This window comes from Polistes fuscatus, unplaced genomic scaffold (genome assembly GCF_010416935.1).
Source record: "Polistes fuscatus isolate 324 unplaced genomic scaffold, CU_Pfus_HIC Scaffold1, whole genome shotgun sequence".
NCBI classification, from domain to species: domain Eukaryota; kingdom Metazoa; phylum Arthropoda; class Insecta; order Hymenoptera; family Vespidae; genus Polistes; species Polistes fuscatus.
In genome coordinates, this window is record NW_025112997.1 from 16,736,096 (window position 1) to 16,757,265 (window position 21,170).

The 21,170-nt window shown below is 30.7% G+C and overlaps 2 protein-coding genes across 8 annotated transcripts in view; one reads left to right on the plus strand and one right to left on the minus strand.

The window, feature by feature from the left end:
- The first annotated feature begins 198 nt into the window (after positions 1–198).
- On the plus strand, positions 199–2,307 carry LOC122520709 (sister chromatid cohesion protein DCC1). Its single transcript, XM_043640929.1, has 8 exons — positions 199–476; positions 550–726; positions 853–1,054; positions 1,139–1,331; positions 1,429–1,645; positions 1,736–1,845; positions 1,911–2,094; positions 2,176–2,307. The coding sequence occupies exons 1-8, from the start codon at positions 454–456 to the stop codon at positions 2,279–2,281; spliced, it is 1,212 nt and encodes a 403-aa protein (XP_043496864.1). The 5' UTR covers positions 199–453; the 3' UTR covers positions 2,282–2,307.
- Positions 2,308–3,903: 1,596 nt separating this feature from the next.
- The window catches only part of LOC122520715 (focal adhesion kinase 1), a 94,691-nt gene continuing 77,424 nt past the window's right edge, over positions 3,904–21,170 (minus strand). For 5 of the 7 annotated variants that reach the window (XM_043640990.1, XM_043640980.1, XM_043640963.1 and 2 more), the window contains 22 exons: positions 13,091–13,236; positions 12,749–12,924; positions 12,527–12,658; positions 12,132–12,281; positions 11,854–12,042; positions 11,674–11,754; positions 11,360–11,582; positions 10,934–10,969; positions 10,567–10,698; positions 10,277–10,459; positions 9,976–10,192; positions 9,695–9,885; positions 9,411–9,615; positions 9,259–9,338; positions 7,328–9,168; positions 6,555–6,698; positions 6,302–6,463; positions 6,057–6,156; positions 5,721–5,952; positions 5,336–5,627; positions 4,894–5,233; positions 3,904–4,821 (listed from right to left, as the gene is read on the minus strand). In XM_043640990.1, the coding sequence (XP_043496925.1) occupies positions 4,913–5,233; positions 5,336–5,627; positions 5,721–5,952; positions 6,057–6,156; positions 6,302–6,463; positions 6,555–6,698; positions 7,328–9,168; positions 9,259–9,338; positions 9,411–9,615; positions 9,695–9,885; positions 9,976–10,192; positions 10,277–10,459; positions 10,567–10,698; positions 10,934–10,969; positions 11,360–11,582; positions 11,674–11,754; positions 11,854–12,042; positions 12,132–12,281; positions 12,527–12,658; positions 12,749–12,924; positions 13,091–13,226 (5,223 nt within the window). In that variant the 5' untranslated portion in view covers positions 13,227–13,236 and the 3' untranslated portion in view covers positions 3,904–4,821; positions 4,894–4,912. The remainder of the gene's footprint in view (positions 4,822–4,893; positions 5,234–5,335; positions 5,628–5,720; positions 5,953–6,056; positions 6,157–6,301; positions 6,464–6,554; positions 6,699–7,327; positions 9,169–9,258; positions 9,339–9,410; positions 9,616–9,694; positions 9,886–9,975; positions 10,193–10,276; positions 10,460–10,566; positions 10,699–10,933; positions 10,970–11,359; positions 11,583–11,673; positions 11,755–11,853; positions 12,043–12,131; positions 12,282–12,526; positions 12,659–12,748; positions 12,925–13,090; positions 13,237–21,170) is intronic. The other 2 variants (XR_006304610.1, XM_043640950.1) reach the window with 2 other exon arrangements.

The following is a 21,170-nucleotide window of genomic DNA, read 5'->3' on the forward strand; positions in this document are numbered from 1 at the left end:
GACACTTTCATAAGGCAATATTTTTACAAATGACTTTTGTGCACCGCCTAGTGGTTAAATAACATACTACTAATAAAAATTGTTATACTAATAAAAATAATATAGTAAGAATTTACTAGATATATTATAAATAATAGTATTTAAAATATCTAGTTTGAAGTGCATATAAATGAAAACATTATTAAAATAATTAAACTATTAAAACAAAAAAGGTTAAATTCGTGTATACATGCCTTACAAAAATTGATTTACTATTTATTTAGAGATACGTATTGCGATTTTTCTTGTTAATATTTAAATTAGTATTGTCAAGAAGTGGCGCGGGAGAATTTTACTTTTTCGATGTCAAATTAGAACAAAATAAAACAAAATTAAATAAAAATCAATATAAACATTTTTGAATTCAAATAGAAGTAAAAAACACAGTGATATTCTTTATTTGTACTGTGAATTATGAACGAATCTGGATGTACAAAGTTAGTATAAAGTTAAGAGTAATTTCTTTGATGTTATTAATAAATAATTGTAAATAAATTTTAAATCCTTTAGTTATTTACGTAACGTTGAACACGTGCGTGAGACGTTGCGTTCTGCTGATATAGATGAATCTGATCTTAATGGAACAACACAGATATTATATCCTGCAGAAGATCTTTTTTCTGGTCATGGTATCAAATTGGTTGAGCTTGATGAACAACTGTTAGAAATAATTAATAAAGGAGATAGGTAACGAATTTATTTTAAACAAATATTACATACAAATTTCATACTTTTATAGTTAAATTGTGGATATATTGTATTATATCTTATTTAATGATATTTGGTAAGATAATTAATTTTATGGGATTTAAGTTTATCTTTTAAAGGTAGTAGTAATGAATCCGCAGTACTTTGTACAGAAAATCAGACCTATGAGATAAAAGAAGCAGAGACATCAAATTCTTTATTATTGGTACCTGATTTAATGTTGGCGGATGATACCAAGAGCTCAGCAGAGCAAGGTAGAGTGATTAAAAGATGTTGTGTAACAGGAATTTTTCATACTTACTATGAGGTATTTAAGATAATTTTTGTAATCAGTTTTATTATATTATCTTTTAAATTAAAGCCTTAGTAAATATTAATGAAAATTGTTTAGGTACACGAATGCAAACCTCGGGTTGATAAAATATTAACAATACTTCAACCTTCTTGTTACAATGGTAAGGAATATGAATCAAACATAGATTCAATGACACTTTATGACTGGGATAAATTAAGAAATGAGATTCAGGCTAGCGAGGATGAAATAAAACAGGCTTTAAATGACCATTTAGTAGTTATGATAAATGGTAACTTTTCATGAAATTTTGTAAAACCATAAAATTTATTAACAAATTTTGTTAATACAATTAATTACTAAATTATGTTTTATGTTTTGCTATTAAGGTTTTCTTCGATTAATATCATTTGAAGCTGAGGTACGATATGTAACATATATGCTAGATTTGTTTAATGATTATTCGTGGGAAGTAGATGAAGTCGATAAAGAGGTTACATATGATTCTTTGAAAGAACTTATTGCTGAACCTATTTTTAATGCACTATTTGAAAAATATACAAGTTTAAGTGAAAAAGTTAAAGAGGATGGTAGTTCTTTATATAGGTACTATTTCAAATTTATAGATATGTGTAATTATTTTATACATTTTAAATTTTATAAATATAATTTTTCTAACATAAAAATCCTTTCTAGATACAATGAAGAAAAAGTTTGTAAACTTTTAGCTAAAGTTTTTCTTAGTGCTATACCTATTAATAAATATAATGATTTTATGGAATCTTGGAAAATGGGGGCACCTGAAAGTAAGTAAATACTAACACAGTTTTTGAATAATTACTTGTAATTTTTTTATTAAAAACAATTTTAGAAATAGTGCCCAAAGAGGAATACTTAAGAGGAATTGCAATTATTATTTATAATAAGAGCATTATGCAAAAAGAAGTGATATCTTTCCCAGAAGAGACTTTACCCAAAAATATCAATGATAGGCTTAAAGAAATATTTAAAGTTAGAGAAAAGTGGACTCTTGAAGAAATAACTCCATATATATCGTTAGTATGGAAATAATTTTGAAATATTTTAATTTTAATACACAACTTACACATTATTATTTAGTAATAATATTATTACAGGAAATTTGAAACAAATAAAATAAATGTGAATGGTTTATTAACTAAATATGCAAGATGTTCTATGCAAACAGGTGTTAAATATTATAGCTCAAAGCATGGTAAATAAATATGCAGCTTTCATAATATTGAGAAGATATAGTAAGTTGTAAAGTTTATTAAATATATATAAATGTATATATATAGATATATATACCTGTATCAAATTAATGAATTATAAGACTATTATCACAAAAGATAAAACGAGCATATATTCAATGTAAATTTTATTTATGCAGTGATATTATTAGGTTTTAATTTATATTACTCATTTATGATGCTGAAATCATACGCGTAGTTTATTTTGCTTGCAATCATGATACATAGTTACATTTACACAAATTTATAAATATCTCTGAAATAAGATTATATATTGTATATTTTTATCTCCTATTTAACTGGCATAACGGTAACAATTTCGATGGTATCTTTATTTTTCCTTCTATATCTGTATCATCATGAAGATTTTAAATAGATTAGTAAGAACACAAAATCAGCTTATATGTCATCATCTTTTTAATAGACAATAAATCTACAATATATATTATACTATTAAGAAAGTACTTTAAAATGATAAGTATTGCTTTTAATATATTAATTGCATAGTGATTACAATTATTTAGAAGAATAAAGCATTTAGCAAGTCTCTTTGATTAAAAAAGCATAATTGTAATGTTTATGACGTTTATTTTTTAACATTTACCTTTTTTAATATTAATTATCATTATATTTTTTAAATATTGTGTTATGCATTAGAGAGATGATCACATATTAACTAATTTGTGTATACTGTAGCTCACATGTAAAGTTAATGAGTAAAGTACAGATAAAAGTTAAAAAATTTTTTTTTATATTTGATAAAATAAGTAAAAATCAAGAAAATATTATAATTTGAATCATTTCTCTGTGTAAAAGAGAATTAATCAAAAAATGAAATTCATACATAGAACAGCATTTATTAATATTTCTATAATAATATAATAATGAAGTTATTTTATACAACATGGGCATTCCTAACTGCTATGATTTTACAAGCATCTTATATAGAATCGTGAGGTGGAAATTGGTCTCATATTTGAATTAAATTTTGATAACTAGATACTTTCAAATTTAGTGATTTAAAGTTCAAATTCTAATAAACGAAACTAAATTGTTTTCTTTTTAAATATAAAGATAAAAATATACATATATTGCTACAAGTCAAAACATGCGTATTTCAGAAGTTATATTGATTATATCATCAATATTGTTTAATGAATTAAAAGAAGTCAATTTTGTATAGTATTTTATGTACATTTAACATAATTTAAGAAAGTGTCTTATGCTCTCAAAACAGTAGCAGTACCATTAATTATATTACTGATAATTATACGAGTATACTCGTATTACTACTGGTTCCTGGGATAATAGATGGCATAGCAAAACTTTGCACTACAAATTTAAGAACTTGTCTTGAGTACATAAGTACACCTTGGCACATCAAAGCTTAAAAGCCATGAATACGATCTTTTGAAATAAGAAAAATTGTAGCACAGAGTTCAAAGTTTTTTATCAAGTGCGAATATAATATGATGTGTATGAGTATGTATGACGGTATTGATGTTATTTATTAATACATTCATTAAAGAATGTAATAATGTGCCTAAATAAAATTTTGAATTTCCCAGGAACTTAATGAAGGAATATGTTATATGTGTAAAAGAAGTGCTATTTATTTGTAGAATATTTGGTGATGCTTTATAAAAAGCATCAAACACACTAATGTAAATGTTATTGCAAATCGCAATAAAAAGCTATTAACAGTATCTCTGTGAAAGGATGATATTGCCTAAAAATATTTTGTAGGAACTGACTTACTGTCGGAGAACGAGATTTGCTTTTTATAAAACATCTTGTATAAACGTTGCAAACTGGTATGAATTGTTAAATAATTTGCTAATAAAAATAACGTTCAGTCCCGTTTTTTTATATTATAATTATTCCCCATAGTACTTCTATATGTAGGAAATAGACTATCAAATTATGAACTTGTATTAAAAACAACGTGGCAACATTGTGTCTGACGAAAAACTAAACCTTTGCACGATATATGCAATATTCAACTACCAATGAGGTGATGCAATAAGACAAACAATTATCTGAACTATGAGCCATGCAAATAACAATGTTGCAACATTATTTGAACACTTATGTTTTGTTTTTATCAAGCTTTAGAAAAAATTGTAAAAAGCAGAGCAGATATACTTGCTACAAATGTATCTATTATGTGTTCTTGAATAATCGCAGTTTTTATTGAGCACACGTATCTTTTGCATCACCTCATATATACACGTATTTGCCATAACAAATAGTAACTTTAAGACTAAAACTTTGGAGTTGATTCTTTATAGTTGTGACTTAAATTATCTAATTTACTACATCTATATCTGGTGAATACTGTCCTATCTATAAGTACGCCTGGACAAAAGTGTCTGTATATATAAATATTAAAAAGAGCTAAAAAGCACAAATACTAGATGTCCTGTTGTCGATATATTCATGGGACATACACAGGTAACTCATACATTATCGTCTATTTACATACGATCTAAGTAGTATTCCAAAGTATCCCTGAAATCAGTGTATATGAGTATCATTAATTAGTTTAAATGCTAGTATTAATAATTCTTTTAAGATAGTCACCTCAATGAAAGGCATCTTGTTAGCTGTCACTGGCAGGTGTTTCATTTGAAGATTTATTAGCAGTGAATACTGACTGTTGACTAACACCCATCGCGACTGACTGACTCGGATGAATAACAGGTCCCACTGTCTGAACCAAATTGCATGTTACTGGTACAATCGGTGGGAGATTAACGGAATTATTCATAGGACCTATATTACAAGATAATGATGGCCTTTTTCTTTCTAAGCTATTGGTTGCCATTTGTCTTCTACTTGTTGAATTACGTTCAAGACTATTTGTTACGATGTGATGCCTCCTCTCTAAACTAGCTCCACCGCTAATATCAGTTTGACTTCCCTATTAAATGTAAAAAATTATATGATGGATAATATATGTTTATATATTTACAGGATTATGATAGACACAAAAAAATATAAAATAAATATGTATTAAAATTACCTGCAAAGAACGGTCAACTGATTGACCCATTCGATGTAGAAGATCTCCACTTTGGCTTTGTCTGAATGTTGTTGCTTGCCTTTCACTAGACTGGCTTCTTCTTAAAAAATGTTCACCAGATTGACTTGATCGAATACAATGTTCTGGTGTTGAGTCTCGTGATGTATTCTGATCATTTTGCTTTTGACAAATTTGATTATCCACGTATGGATATCGAATACGAATAGAGTCGATTACATCTAAGAGGTTCTTTGCATCCATTGCTAAAATATGAGCTGCAGAAAGCATTCCCCTAACGAATACAATAACGTCATTAATAAAAATCATCATTATATTGAATATATATTTATTATCTTAAACAAAATATTAATTTACAAAAACTTACTTTCGATATTCTGCATCTAACGTAGTAGCACTATAATTTTGTGCTAATTTCATAGCCGTTACAAGCTCAGCCATATCTTTACTTAAAACCTTATGTGCCATTTCTACTTCTCTGTGTGCGGATATAGGTAATATTTCTACAAGAGCATCAACAGAGGAGAGTAAAGCTCTTAATTCCATGCCTACTCTTCTTACTAATTCTAAATACTGATCGGCTTTACTCTGTTGAACGCCTGTAATTTAGAATTTATTTATAAGTTTGTAATCATTTGTATATGCGTAAAAAATACAAAAACACTTTGTGATTATACATTTTATATTTGTATAAAAAATTTACCTTGCGATAAAGACATTACTGCCCGAACTACGCTAGTAGTACAATCATATACTTTGTCATTAGTTCTATCCAAATCTGCTGTTGGTGTTGGTTCCATTTTCTAAAAATTAAATTTTACATTAAAAGTAATTTATAGCAGAAATATATAGCAGTTTTAAGAAAAATAGTCGATCATATATATAATGAAATTGGCCACCCTTAATTTATAGCAAATAATTCATTGTACTTAATATTAATATCATTACCTTCACAACTATTACTTTTTCTTTCTCTTTTTCAGGTCCTTTATCTGAACCAAGAGACCCTGTATTCGCAGTATGAGGCTCATGATTCGGAGATTGTGTGGCTGAACGAGGAATAGGTGGACTAGCACTTTCATCTCCACTTGTTGCAATTGATAAACGTTTCTGATAAAAAAATTGAATGAAAAAAAAGTAATTAAATTCGATAAGTTAAATATAAATCTTAATTTAAAGTTATAAAAGGAATCTTCAGTACCTCTTCTCTCGCTAGCCAGCGACTATCTTCTTCAGATTGCCGTTGCTGTTCCAAAAGTCGCTGTTCTAATAACTTTTGTTCGTCATCTATACCACCGATGAAGCTATCAGCACCACTGTCAAATATCTGAGACTGTATACCTCTCTGAAATATTCATGAAAGCATCATTATTAGACATTCGTAATAAATTCGTTCAAATAAACAAATCATTAACTAGGATTATTAGTACCTTAACGAGGAAAAATAAAATATTTAAATGCACGTGTTTATCTAAGTGAAACGTTCATATGTACACAGTAAAAATTAAAGAGATGCATAATTTTCGAAGTGCAGTACTGTAAAAGATAAGTAATGCAGTTAAATATTGCTGCATGCATGTATAAATATATATATATAATAGAACATAATATAAGTCATCAATGATAAAATAATAGAGTGTAACGTTGGATTAATTCGACATGCATATAAAAAAGCCTATCAAATATAGCAATTAAAAAGTATTTGGTTGACGTAAATTCTTGTTGCATGTGTAACTGAAGAAAATGTATATATTGTAAGAGAGCATGTATTTATGTTGTTTACGGAAACGCGTAGACGCTTGTGATTGTGTATGAGGAAGAGCACGTTTGCATATTGCAAAGCATATATACACATATATACATCTGCCTCAAAATAGATGTACGGTGCTACAGATACACGGAACTGTGTAATATCAAATGATATGCTTGCAGATAAAAGATGCAATTTTTCATTCCTAGGAGGCATGGTCAAACCTGATCTTGCTGTGCCTCCTCTGTCATCGAGCTGCTAGATGACATAGTGCTGTCGCTGACAGCAGAAGATATAAGTGATCCAGATAGAGTACCATCTGTAGAACTTGTCAGTGGTTCATCTTGTTTTGATGTTACGAATGTAGTGATTTTCGCTATGCCAGTTGCTATTTGAGGTGTGCACGATTTAGCAATCGTTGGCGCCATTTGAGCTACTTGTTGTTTTACACCAACCGCGTTTATCATTTGTTGTTGTGTTGAGAAACCTGTAGCACTGTACTGAACTTGCGTTTGTTCCGTAGGAGCATTATAACCAGAATGTTGACCTAAGATGAAGTTAGGAACATGTGACTGAGTGTGCTGTTGGCTACTTTGTTGAATCATGACACCTGGTGCAGCAATGCGAGACTGAATGCCATGAGCTTGAGTTACTCCAAATGATTGATGCTGGTTCGCGGTAACGTTCAGGGATGCTGGCGATTGGCTATTTGCTATTCCACTTTGCACTTGCGGTATATAATTTGGCATTTGCACCTTTTGTGCTTGAACAACCGTAACCGATGTAGCATGGGCTGTGTATATTGGATTGGCACTGCTTGTTTGATTCTGTTGCATCGTATGTTGCGATGATGTGTAAGAAAGAGATTGTGGTTGTTGTAAAAGAGGTTGGCGTTGGATATTTTGTGTTTGTTGCGTTCGCGGAATATACATGTGTTGTTGTCCCATTTGATTAACATTAGAATATATTTGTTGATGTTGATAGTTTTGGGGATAAAGTGGTTGAGATTGCAAGTTTTGAACTGGTGTTGGACTATAAACTAATTGACTTCTTCCACTTGGAACAAACGATGTAGCTGAACTAACGCATGTTATATCTCCACCACTTTGATTCTGAGCACTTTGTGCTCGGAATTTTAAAACAGGGCCATACAAACATTCCGCATTGGCAGTGGATATTGGAACGTTAACTGTATTAATACGAGGAGATCCTGTAGCGGTAACAGTGTTTGAAGTAGATGAACTACTAGGAATTATGGGTTGCTGACCACTTGCATATGCTTGGCTTGTGATATTAGTGGAGTGCTGACCAAGATTAGATGATTGAGCATGCGTGCCACTCACAAACTGAGTTTGATTATTTAAGCTGCTAGGGCCAAAATTGCCTGGATTTTCACCAAAGTTACCACCTACGCTAGGACTCTGACTGAGATTACCTACAATAGCTGAACTTTGTGTAAAATTAGCCACAGGACCGTATATTTCACCGCAAGCAGTAGTCGTAATGGGTATCGGATTGGATACTGAAAATTTCTGCACAGGTGAATATAAATCTCCCGTGACATTAGTGACGACCTTTGAGCTTACTGCATATAAGTTTTGCATCTCTTTAATCTTTTGTTGTTTTCTACCGGCAGCTGGCGATTGTGTCTGCGCTGTGTCTGAAATATTGAGACTCGACATGAGGGGAGAAACAGTGTCTGAGGAGTCTAAAGAATCTAGATTAGTGTCGGACAAAGTTGAGTCTCCTGATTGTGTGTCATGAGAAGCAGTAGGCTCGGAAATCGCTGGGTCGAAAAAGGGTAAATCTGAGACAACGGCAGTAGTCAAGACTTGGTCTTCGTCTTGAAATTGTACAGCGAGTGTGTTAAATGGAGAGGCAGGAGTAGTGTAGACAGAGGGACATACCCCCCTAGTTTGATTATCCTTAAGAAGTTGAGCAAGAACTTCCGGACTCTGTGCTACGATATAAGTAGAGACAGGTGCAGCTGCTGTTAATTGTGCTGAGTCTGCTGCTGTATTTTGTGGTTGTCTGGAAGGTTTCGGAGGTGGAACTTCGTCTGCACCTGCAAAAAATATTATTTCAAACTTCAATGAATATTTTGCCATTGCTAAGTAAAATGAATAATTCATATGAATGTACTATCTTTCCTTACCCCAAGACATGGCTTGTACTCTTCTATTTTCTCGTCTCATAGTCTCTTGTTGTTGATGTTTCTCTTCTAACAAAATTTCACTGTAACATAGATCGTCGAATGTCAGAATTATTTTATTCAATTATCTTAAAAGTTGTCTGTTAAAAACTTACTGTAAAGTTTCTCTAATTTCTTTGAACGTTGGTCGTTTGCTAGGTTCATAACTCCAACACTGAGACATTAAGGAATATAAGCGTGGAGGGCAGTGATTAGGAAGCGCTAGTCTTTCACCATTTTCTAGCTTGCGAATGACTTCGTTATTTTTTACACCTTGGAATGGTTTAACACCTAACATTAATATCTCCCACATACAAACACCTGAAATTATAAAATATTGTACAATTAAATATACGGGGAAAAATGTGGAATTGAAAAAAATTTGTTAATAACATCTAACCGAACATCCAAACGTCGGACGAAGTGGTAAATCTTCGAAAGTTTATACTTTCTGGAGCCATCCATTTGATCGGTAATTTACACTTGCTTGCAGTATAATAACTTTGATCTTCCACCCATCGACTCAGTCCAAAGTCTGCTAGCTTGACGCAATTATGCGAGGAAACTAATACATTTCTAGCTGCAATATCTCTGTTAAAGGAATCACGAGTAAATAGTAGTACAAATGGAGAAAGAGTCTGTTGCATTTTTCTAAGAAAGAGAACAAGTTTTTGTAAATACCTGTGCACAAATTTTTTACTCTCAAGGTACGATAAAGCAGTACTTAGTTGGAATGTGTAGAGTAAAAGAGTCGCAAGATCTAATCGATGTTTGTTTGATTGAAGATATGCACGCATTTCTCCAAGTCTCGCCAACTCCATAACCAACCAGATCGGCGCTTCGGAACATACTCCGATGAGTCTAATTATATGAGGGTGTTCGAATTGTTGCATGATGTCTGAAATACGTTTTAATTAAAAAAAATATTTAGTAAACATTTTAATCAATTTTATATATTAGTATATACGAGTTTTCCACATACAGGCTTCTTCGAGGAATTTTTCAGCAGTAGCAAGGTCAGCATCAACTTTACACGTTTTTACAGCAACAGCTATAGTTTGTCCATCTCTACCTTTATACGATCCTTTGTGAACATTACCAAACTGACCTTCTCCAATAATTTCACCCAGCTCTACTTGATTACGAACTATTTCATAATCACGTGCTGAAACAAGGAATAAAAACCGTATTGTGTAATTATGTTGAAAATTTAATAAATTAATTATGTTTTATGCATCAAATGAAAATAAAAACAAACATAATTATACATACTCGCTGGAGTAGAATAATCTCCTTCCTCGTCTACGATCTCCGCATAATCTTCAGACAAAATTGTTCCCGTTTTGCTCACATTTTTTTCAGGACTGTTGAAACCATCTTGTCTATACTTTGGAGGATGTGCATCTAACGAATATATAGGAAAAGTAATGAGATCTAGGAAATATTTGATAAATATTTGATAAATATGATATGGTTCATTTTTTGATGTAGTCACGTTTGTAGCCAGGGCATGCAAATGGGATAATGTTTATAATTATCAGGGAGAAAACTTAATTTTATTTCGATGCGATGACTCTGGCTACAAGCTTGTATACAACAGCTTTAAATTACTATAAAAGGATTTTTCAAGACTACAAACCTTTGCATGGACAGGGATAATTTTTCCACGATGCAGCTTGGAAGTGTGAACAGGGATACAGCTTAGTATAATTAGTTAAAGTAAAGAGGGGATAGTCGTGCAAATTACTCGATTGTTGATAAAAGTAGTTCATTTAATGTAACTCAATGTTTCACTTTTATATAAAAAGAAATTATCAAGAATTTTGTAGGATTATGCAAGAAATAAATAAATTGATCGAACTAACGACTAAATATTTACGAAAAAATTAAATCTTTCTGTTAGTTTTTAAATAATCATACCAACAAGCTATTACTGCTTAATAATGTTGAACAGTTTAATACTTAGATGATATATCGTCTTAGATGATTATTATTTATTCTGTTTATGCAGTGCATGCCAAATCTTTCGAAGTATGTATATTTATTTGATAATATAATTGTTTACCTTTCCGATTCCATAAGGAAGTATTACTGCCAGTCACTAGTCTACAATAACCGTCTATCAAGTCAGCAAGACTTTCTGCTTGGTCCAAACTTGAGCAAGTTATACTCAGCGTCTCGGTTGCTCCAGCGACTCTCAATTTGATGCATGCTTTGGCATGTTCTTTGCAGTCAGAAACCAACGTTTGAATTGATTGTATTTGCGAGAACTCCGTCATTCTAGTCGGCTAGGATGGTCGGCAAAAAAAAGGATAGTCGGTTTAGGGGAGGCCACAACGAGATCTCATTGATTTTAATTTAATTTGTTAGTCATCTTACCACTGTTCCACCTCGATGAGCCATATAAGATATGCCGAGATCAGGACCTATGACTAGTTCAACAGGAATGGACCAGCTTGACTGAAGATGAAAGGATAAATGAATTTTATAGTTTATGTTTTGTTTTAAGTATTCTTTTTTTGTTTTAATTTTTTTTCACTTGATATAAAATTCTCTTACCCCCAATGCACAAATGAATCTTTCCTGATCGAATCTATAATGTGCCCTAAGCAAGTCAAAGAACTTGAACATGCATTCTAATTCTGAAAGAGCGGCTACTTTCTTGAAATGTTGTTGTATCAGCTTTCTAAGTGCCTTTGGCTTCATTCCGTTTAATACGGACCGTGGAAGAAATTTGTGTAAGCCAACCTTAATAAAATGTTTCCTTGTTAAAAGATATGTGCTTATGTGCACGCATGTTTATTCTATTATTTGAAAAAATGTAGTATTGACTTTACCTCTCTTTCTAAATATTCCAAATTGCTTTTCTTGTCGAGAGCCATTTGTGGCATGTCTTTGAAGAAATAGCGTATCTCTAAGCAACATAATTGAACTGCTACGTCTTGGTCCAGTGCAGAATGATTTGCATACAGGTAGTCGTTTCGTACCTATAAAATGTTATTTTAGTAAAAAATTGTATACACTAAATTTATATAAGAAAACAGTTGTAAATTATCGAGAAGAATATTAATTTAAGAATATGTTTATGTAAATATAAAAAGAAGTGTTATGTTCACACTATTGACAATTTTCACTTCTATCTTTGGAAATCATTTAAAATTTTGTTAATCACTTACAAAAAATCATTCCTTGTGATAGACAACTATTATCTATGTATTCATTGAAATTTTACCTGATCGTAATAATAGTAGAACGTGACTTTGTCTTTTTCATAGAGATCATTCAGATTTTGTGGTAGATATCGTACTCTGAGTTCGTACCTCCATTCACAATGAGGATGTTTCTTTTCATATTTTTCTTGAACCTAGATATAATGAATATTAATATCATTAAAAATATCATTTTGAAGAGTCTACCTGTTTATTATTTAAACTTATTTTTCTATTTTGAATACCTGGTACATTGTGGTGTCTTGATGTAACCAGTAACTCTCTCCAGATCCTGGATGATGCAATCTCATGGCATAGAGATTTCGATAATATCTGTTACCAACGGCAAGTCGACTGGTTACTAACGAGATGATCCCTTTCACGTCAATAGCATCACCAAATTTGACGACATTAAAACCACCTATTAAATTAAAACATATGACCAAAGGATAAATAAAAAAACAAAAACGAAAAGACAATTATTTGATCACCAGTTTGAATCTATTATTAAATGTTTAATCAGATTTTACACTGTCAACCTTTCGATTGATATCATAAAGCTATTAAGAAGGATAAAATTTAATTACCGTTGGGTAAATGGACCTTCAAGGTGGCCTTGTCCATAGGGGTGGGCGATCCATGAGGTGGTGTATTTCTTCCACCTCCCCCACCTTGCACACCACCACCTCCGCTTCCACCTCCATCTCCTGTCCCAGTGCTCATCCCCTCATGGCTGCACAAAAATAAATACGAATAAATAGAATCTTAATTGAAGTCGATTCAAGATATATATCGGTGTTTAACACTTTCAGTATAAAGTAATAATAGAAGTGAATTAATCCAAGCTAATAGAACGATATAGATATTTTCGTTAAAAATATATATTAAAGTGCTTCAGAAAAATAAAGATTTAATTGGTTTCAGTCAATATATAATAAAAGTATATAATGAAATCGTTTCTGATCGAGTAAAAAACTATTAAAACACGTTATTAAACGGATATTTCAATTAGATTTATAATCGGAACTTTATTTCTTCAAACAGATTAAATGTAATCAAAGATAATAATCAATAATTATTCTTGCCTCTTAAATATAATATTTTTTAAATAAACATATAGATATAATATAATAGTAATTATCGTAAAGTCTTTAGAAAACCTGTTTAACTTATAGAGAGAGTATTTAATTTAGTAGATTTTCAGTTTTTATTATCTAGAAATCTTGGAATTTGCGTAATCAAAAGAAATGCCTAAATATTAGTTGACTCACATGGGTTGCCGATTTAAGTTTTCAATAAAAAAATCAAACGAATTTACATAAACTTGTTCCTTGCAACAAATGTAATTGCAAATCAGGTTATATCTTGGTCTACGCATTTTTCATCAAAGACAAATCAAACGATGCAAACAGTTAACGTTAAAATAAACGAGTGAACGGAAATCGATAAACAGACGGCGATGTATTCTATCGTGATTCTTATCACTCCTATACAAAGATAACATTAAAGGATCTCGATCTTTCTGAGAAATTCGAGACATTTTCTTGGAAAGATTAAGAAAAAGAGGGAAACACGTCTGTGACGTCGGATATGGATGATTCAATAAAATCGTTTAATGATAAGAAATGACGATTGATATTGAGTATTTCCTTATTAATTGAGTCATAGACATCTGGATTTTCCTCGACTCATTTAAAATCAGTTGACTATTAAAATATACAGTAATAGAATATCAATATATTTTTCTCAGATTTTTCTTCATTTTTTTTTTCAACTAAAACGTTTAACGTTGCTATGCTAATAAATTGTTCACGAGTAGATAGAAAGAAAAAGAAAAATAAGAAGAAGGAGACATGTCTGCTAGTTTATGTGAAATAGTTTCAAATTAAAATCTCTCTGGTTGGTCACCTAAGTGAAAGATAAACTTGTCTAAGGAAGAAAAAAATAAACATAGACAGGCAGACTGAGATAGAGATAGAGAGGGAGATACAAACAAATTTTCTAGACTTTCCAACAGTCTCAGTAAAAAGAGAGAGAGAGAGAGAGTTACAAATTCAGGGAATCCACGAATATTTGCAAAGAACGTTGAACCTTCTTTCCTCTTGTCACGGTTGTACCGTTTGAGCTAAGACAGCGTGTTATGCGTTTAAAAGAAAAAGAAGACGTGGAATTTCACGCTGTGCAATGCTGACACGCGAGTCTCGAGATGAAGAAAGAAAGAAAGAGAGAGAGAAAGAGAAAAAAAGAGCAAAAAGAAAAAACTGCTGAACCACTTTGAGTTAATTTTGCCAACCCCTTTCTTCATATACTTTCATCGTTCGCGAATAGAAAGTTTTCCGGGGTCTGTGCCGTTAGATTTTTCATGATTTGCTTTGCCGAAGTGCGAACGACAAGTACCATTTCAAAGGAATGCGCGTTTGCCTATAACCTTTTCTCTCTTTTCTTCTTTCTTTTTCAACACGACCCTGCTCCCCATTCAAGCTCGATCGTATTCATCGTTTCACCGAACGCACAACCCTCTGACAACACGTTTTATACTTACGTCGCGACGTAAGTTATCTATATACTGGGTGTTCCATTTAACTCGATCATTTTAATATATGCATCGTATTTAAGAAATAACGATTTGTTTCGAAGTAATGTATATGTAAACGCGTTAGTGATAGTATCATTGCCATCTGTCATAACATTTTTATGACGATAGATGTAAAAATAATTAAACGTGCAATTTCATATATGAAACAGATTAGTAATAATATTTTTGTCTTAATATAAAGTATAAAACACACATAGCTTTATATAAAATTTAATTATGTAAATTAGTTTTATGTATAAGGTATTGAAAATTCAATAATATCTGAACTAATATTAAACTGTACAGTTTGTGGGCTTTTAAAAATATACTTAATATATTTATTTTTAAACTAAACAAAAATATAAATATAGAATAAAGTGTCGAAGAGATAAGTATTGGCACAAATGAAATTTTTTTATATAATATTATTTGTACATCTGTAAAAAGAGTACGAATCTGAATTAAATTGTTGTTGTAAAATATATTTTTTCGGCAACGTACCAGCCACAAAAGCCCTTAACGCTGGCTTGGTTTGCGTGTTTCTGAACAACGAGTAGTTAAAGAAAATATTTGATTGCTTCCAAATCATCGTACGCGTTTTGTTTCTGGAGTTAACAAATGGAAATCAACGTGTAAGACACTCACAAGCACAAAAATTCCGCAACATTTCGGGACTAACGCTCAAACGATAGAATCAGAAACCTGCGTCAACGAGGGTACAATATACCTTAATGTGTTAAAGTATAGTATAGTTATATACTATATAGTAGTATAGTTTTTACAAAAAAAAACGAGCCATTATACATTTCTATTTTTAATGCTTATAAATATATTATTATTATTATTATTATGATAATTATGTATAATATTTTATACATTATTTATACGTACGATACATTTTATGTATTTTCCATATTAAAAATAAAAAGATAAAAAGTTCCAGTGAATCACTGAGGATGCTTAATGGGATATTAGGGTAATCGAGGAATGCATAGTAAGAAAAAATTAAACAAATGATCGAAAACGCTTCCGCCACGCATGAGTCGCGAAATCGTTTCGTGCGATTACATTGCGCGTGTGTTTGTATTGCCGCTATTAATGCAAATGCATATTACTAGCGTCGTCCGGCTAAGGAATGTCGTCGTGTCAGGGACGAAACGTTCGAGCCATGCACCACGAGCTACTCGACAGATCGTAAACAGGAGCAATTAACGGCGCGAATCTCGAGTACTTTAAAATTGGATGAAATTTGCTGTGAAATCATTCTTATATTAATATTCGAAACAAGATCATTTCTTAAAATAATAATAATAATAATAGGCAAAGTATTTTCATTCGTTGAATAGATTTTTTATTTAAATTATTCAATATGTTCTATTTGATTAATTTATTTGTATATACATATGTATCATAATTTTATTCAAATGTGTTTTCTACATGATAAATATTTAAGATTAAAAGATAATATTTAGCACAAAAAAAAAGCGGAATGAATGCACTTACGATATATTATTATTATTATTATTATTATTATAAATACGTGTAACTTTTATATACTTGCAAGAAATAACAGTTAGCGATAAAGATCGAATCAGAAATGATTATCAAAGTAATTATGCGAAACGAGTCTCGAGTTCCGTTGAGTTCCGACAAAGGTTCCCACGGTTAAACGCAAATTATTGCACAATTCGCGATCCCCGGTACATTATTGCGCATCCGCATCTCGTTGAATGTGAAACGAGCGACGATTGAGCAAGAGTCATTAGGAATGACGCTAATATTCGATTCAAGCTTCGATTCATCGCGCGTACGCACCTTTTATTCGGGCTCATACAGAAAAATATTCAATGCCAATTCGAATCAAACACTAACGATCATTTTATTAAACACATTATAATATTGTGTTGATTCATAAATAATAGCTATTTCATTGTAATAAACTTTACATTTATATTATGCTAATAGATTAACAAATTTTTGACAGTGAACTGTTGGATATAAATGATTATTATTATATTATGATAATAATTTATATTGTATATAAAATGAATAAATGATAATAATAATCAATTCTTCTCTCTTATAATAGTACGCACTTAATTATGAATAAACTCGATAAATACGATAATCTTTTAATAAGAATTCTTAGTTTAATCATTTTCAATAGCTATTGTATGTAATTTAACTTCCGTTGTAGAATGTTCTCTTGTTGATTAACCGATGTTGCGTTTCTTTTTTATTATTTCAATAATAAAACACTTTACTTTTATATATTTCTCTTTCTTTTCCTTCAAAGTGATTTATCGATTCTAATCAATAAGAAACTCGCGTACGAAAGTCATAAATATTCGTTGCATCCGGATTAAGAATAATCGAGTTTGCTAGATAGGAGGATCGTTATTTGAAAGCGAACGATAGACATGCTCGACAAAGTGCGATTAATCGATTTAGAAATGGTAACCAACCGAATCGAAGATTTCGGGGTGATACGTACGTTTTATCGTACTTTACATCGTAATTATAAGTTCCTAGCAATATTATAGTCATAGAAATATACTACATATATACATTTTGCATTCGTATGTGCACATACTATAAGCACGCATATACACAAACATAATATATACGTATATGTTCTATTTTACGATATTACGAGCGCACCAGGTGCCCCGATAGTGTTACCGAAGTGACACGTGATATCGATTACCAGTTGTACCTACCAGCATTATAAAAAAGAACAGGCCGCGAAACTCATAATAGAATGACGGTGGTGTCTCTCTGCTCGAACTAATAACCACTCACATTTGATACTAATCATTTCTCCACGATGTCATAAGAACGTAATTCATTCCACGAAGGTCCTGCCTATTCCTCGAGTTATGCGCATTTTGTCTCCCGGGGATCATGTAACACTTGAAGCTCAAGGCGATAGAATGATTTGTTTCATTTGCTATGTATATTTAGAATTATTATGTTCGATGAAATCATTTTTTGTCTGTATATATCTCTCTCTGTCTTTCTCTTTTTGTATAATCTTTGTATGTCAGTTGTATTTATCACTATATACGTTAAATGTTTTTATAGGTTTATTTTTGTTTATAATTTAATATATTTATATTATCTTATTGATTATATTTGAAATTATATTAATGTTCATTTAATTCTGATGCGTGAATTTGGAACTTTTGTTTACAATGATTAAATTGTAATCAAGCATATTATCTTTCTGTTCTATTAACTTTCATGGATACTTTGCATTTTAATTATAGTCAATTTGCAATATTTATGATAACATATTTAATGTTTTGTTTATCATTGTATACGTAGAATATTTTTGTAATTTTTTTTTTTTCCATTATATGATTCTCTCTATCTTTTGTAAATATATCTTATCTTTCAATTTTGTATATTACTTTTTATCACAGTATAAATGCATAATCTTTTTTTATTCAATTTATTTCTCCCTTAAAATTCGAATGGCAAGCACGAAATGCGTGGGTACGGTTAGAATGAAAATTTGGAAAAATCACGCCGATCTCAAAGCCATCGTGGAATTCGATGTATGTACGTTCGAGGAATGTGTTCGTTCGATACGCCTCGTGGAATCTCGATCGGATTCATCGAGTCGAATAGAAAAATTCTCTTCCATGGAATGGACACTGAGGATTAAGGATTGAAAAAGTATAGATAACACAAAAATATATATATACTTCTTCTTTTCTGTTTAATATATTTTCTTCGTATTTTAATACAACAGAGAAAACAGTTTTTTTTCATATTTGTATTCAACCTTCTTCAAATTGTTTAATCAAAACCAAATTAGTGATATCATGACCTGCTAATATGCTGGTCTTGTTAAATTGTTTCCATGATTTCATAAACTTTTCCAGTTATTGGTCGACCAGAGCAAAGTACATTTTTGACATTAAAATTTCTAGATTTAAAACACTTGAAACCAGTTTTGCACCACGCGCACTGATACAGCATCATATCCATGAAGACCCCAAATGTTTTTACTAGCCTGATTCGCATTCATCTCTTTTTTGAAACAAAACTTTTAAACGTATCGAATTTCTCGTTCATTTTCATTCACTTTCAAAACGCAATAACTTTTGACTGAATAAACAAATATTACAACTTCTTAATTAATTACTCTATGATAAATCCACTTTACAAATGTAAGAAAGTATTATCAGATATGATATTATTAAAGTTATACGATTCTAATGCAATCTACAATACATACTACAGCAATCTAAAATATGAAGAAACTGTTTACCAAGCTCAAGATATATATAATTTGTTGAAGTTATACTTCTTTTGGCACGTTTGGGAAAATGTGATGGAAGGTGATTTTTTCCGAGCGCATGGAAAAATCGACACCACGAAGTTTGTCAGTATTTACGATGCGCGGCAAAGCAATTTCAAATTTACGGCATGAAGTCGTCTTCTCTTCTTCTTCCTCTTTTTTTTTCTTAAGCGGGTCACCCATCCAAGTACTAATCGTACTCAGCGCTGCTTGACTTAAATGATCGAGTGGGAACCAATGCTATCACAGCGCCATGGCCGTTGACGCATAAAATAATTCGATATATCTCCCTTATATTTACATTAGTATGGACTGATATCTATATTTTGATATTTTTGTTTTTTTTTGTTTTGTATTCTTTCTTATATATGTAATATATCGATCGATTGAAAATATGTTTCCTTTCTTTTTTTTGTTAAAGTTATTTTTGAGGTTATTGAGGTTATATTTGTTTTGGTACGCAAAAGAAGTATAACTTTTTACGTGCGTACACAAGTACACACACCAGTTTTTTATTTTAACAGAGTAGAATTAATCGCGTATGTAACTTATTGTAAATAAAATAAAATAAAATAAAATAAAAAATATTGTTAGTATAAAACTTAATACGAAAAGACAATAAATTTTTGGGACGACCTAATATATATACACATATGCACATTTATATATTGATATACACGTATAGAGGGGGAGTCTTGGTCTCCGGCCCTGACCTGCCGGCCCGACCAGAACTACTACGCACCTGCGACTGTCGCCCACGCAGCTTTCCTTTCACTATGACTTTCTCTATTGCGCTTTTGCATCGTCCGAAGAATAATGATCGTACGTGCTAGCGACAGCTCGTTAATATCGCTCCTTAAAACGATAATAATCAGTAACGTGGATGATCACGATCTCCGAGTCTATTCTCCGATCTCTTTATTTTTTCTCGATCGATTCTTGTCACACACAAGTATATTATCTGTTTTTTTTTCTTCTCTCTTCTTTTATTTAATAATTAAATCATTTTTTATGTCATTTTCATTCTAATGATAATTGAGTAACTTCATAATTTCATAACTTGCATATTATTATTTTTTATTTATTAAATTAAAGTATAATATTTTTGTAGATTAATTTTCTATTAGTATAAAATAGATGAATATGTATTAAATTAATCTAATATAATTTAAATCTTCTATTTCAATATATTAAATAATATTATAATTGGTAGTTTATATATAATTTTATTTTTTTTTGTAGTCATTGTTCAAACATTGTTATGAATTCAAGTAAACGTTTATCTATTCGTTTCTTATCTATTTTTACAGAAGAAAGTCATGCGGTCTAGAAAATAAGCTGAATTCCAAGGGATTTCGAGAAGATCTTTTAATTTATGATTGAATTTCATAACTTGTATATCATTATTTTTATTTATTAAATTAAAGTATAATATTTTTGTAGATTAATTTTCTATTAGTATAAAATAGATGAATATGTGTTAAATTAATCTAATATAATTTAAATCTTCTATTTCAATATATTAAATAATATTATAATTGGTAGTTCATATAATTTTATTTTTTTTTTGTAGTCATTGTTCAAACATTGTTATGAATTCAAGTAAACGTTTATCTATTCGTTTCTTATCTATTTTTACAGAAGAAAGTCATGCGGTCTAGAAAATAAGCTGAATTCCAAGGGACTTCGAGAAGATCTTTTAATTTATGACTGAATTTCATAACTTGTATATCATTATTTTTTATTTATTAAATTAAAGTATAATATTTTTGTAGATTAATTT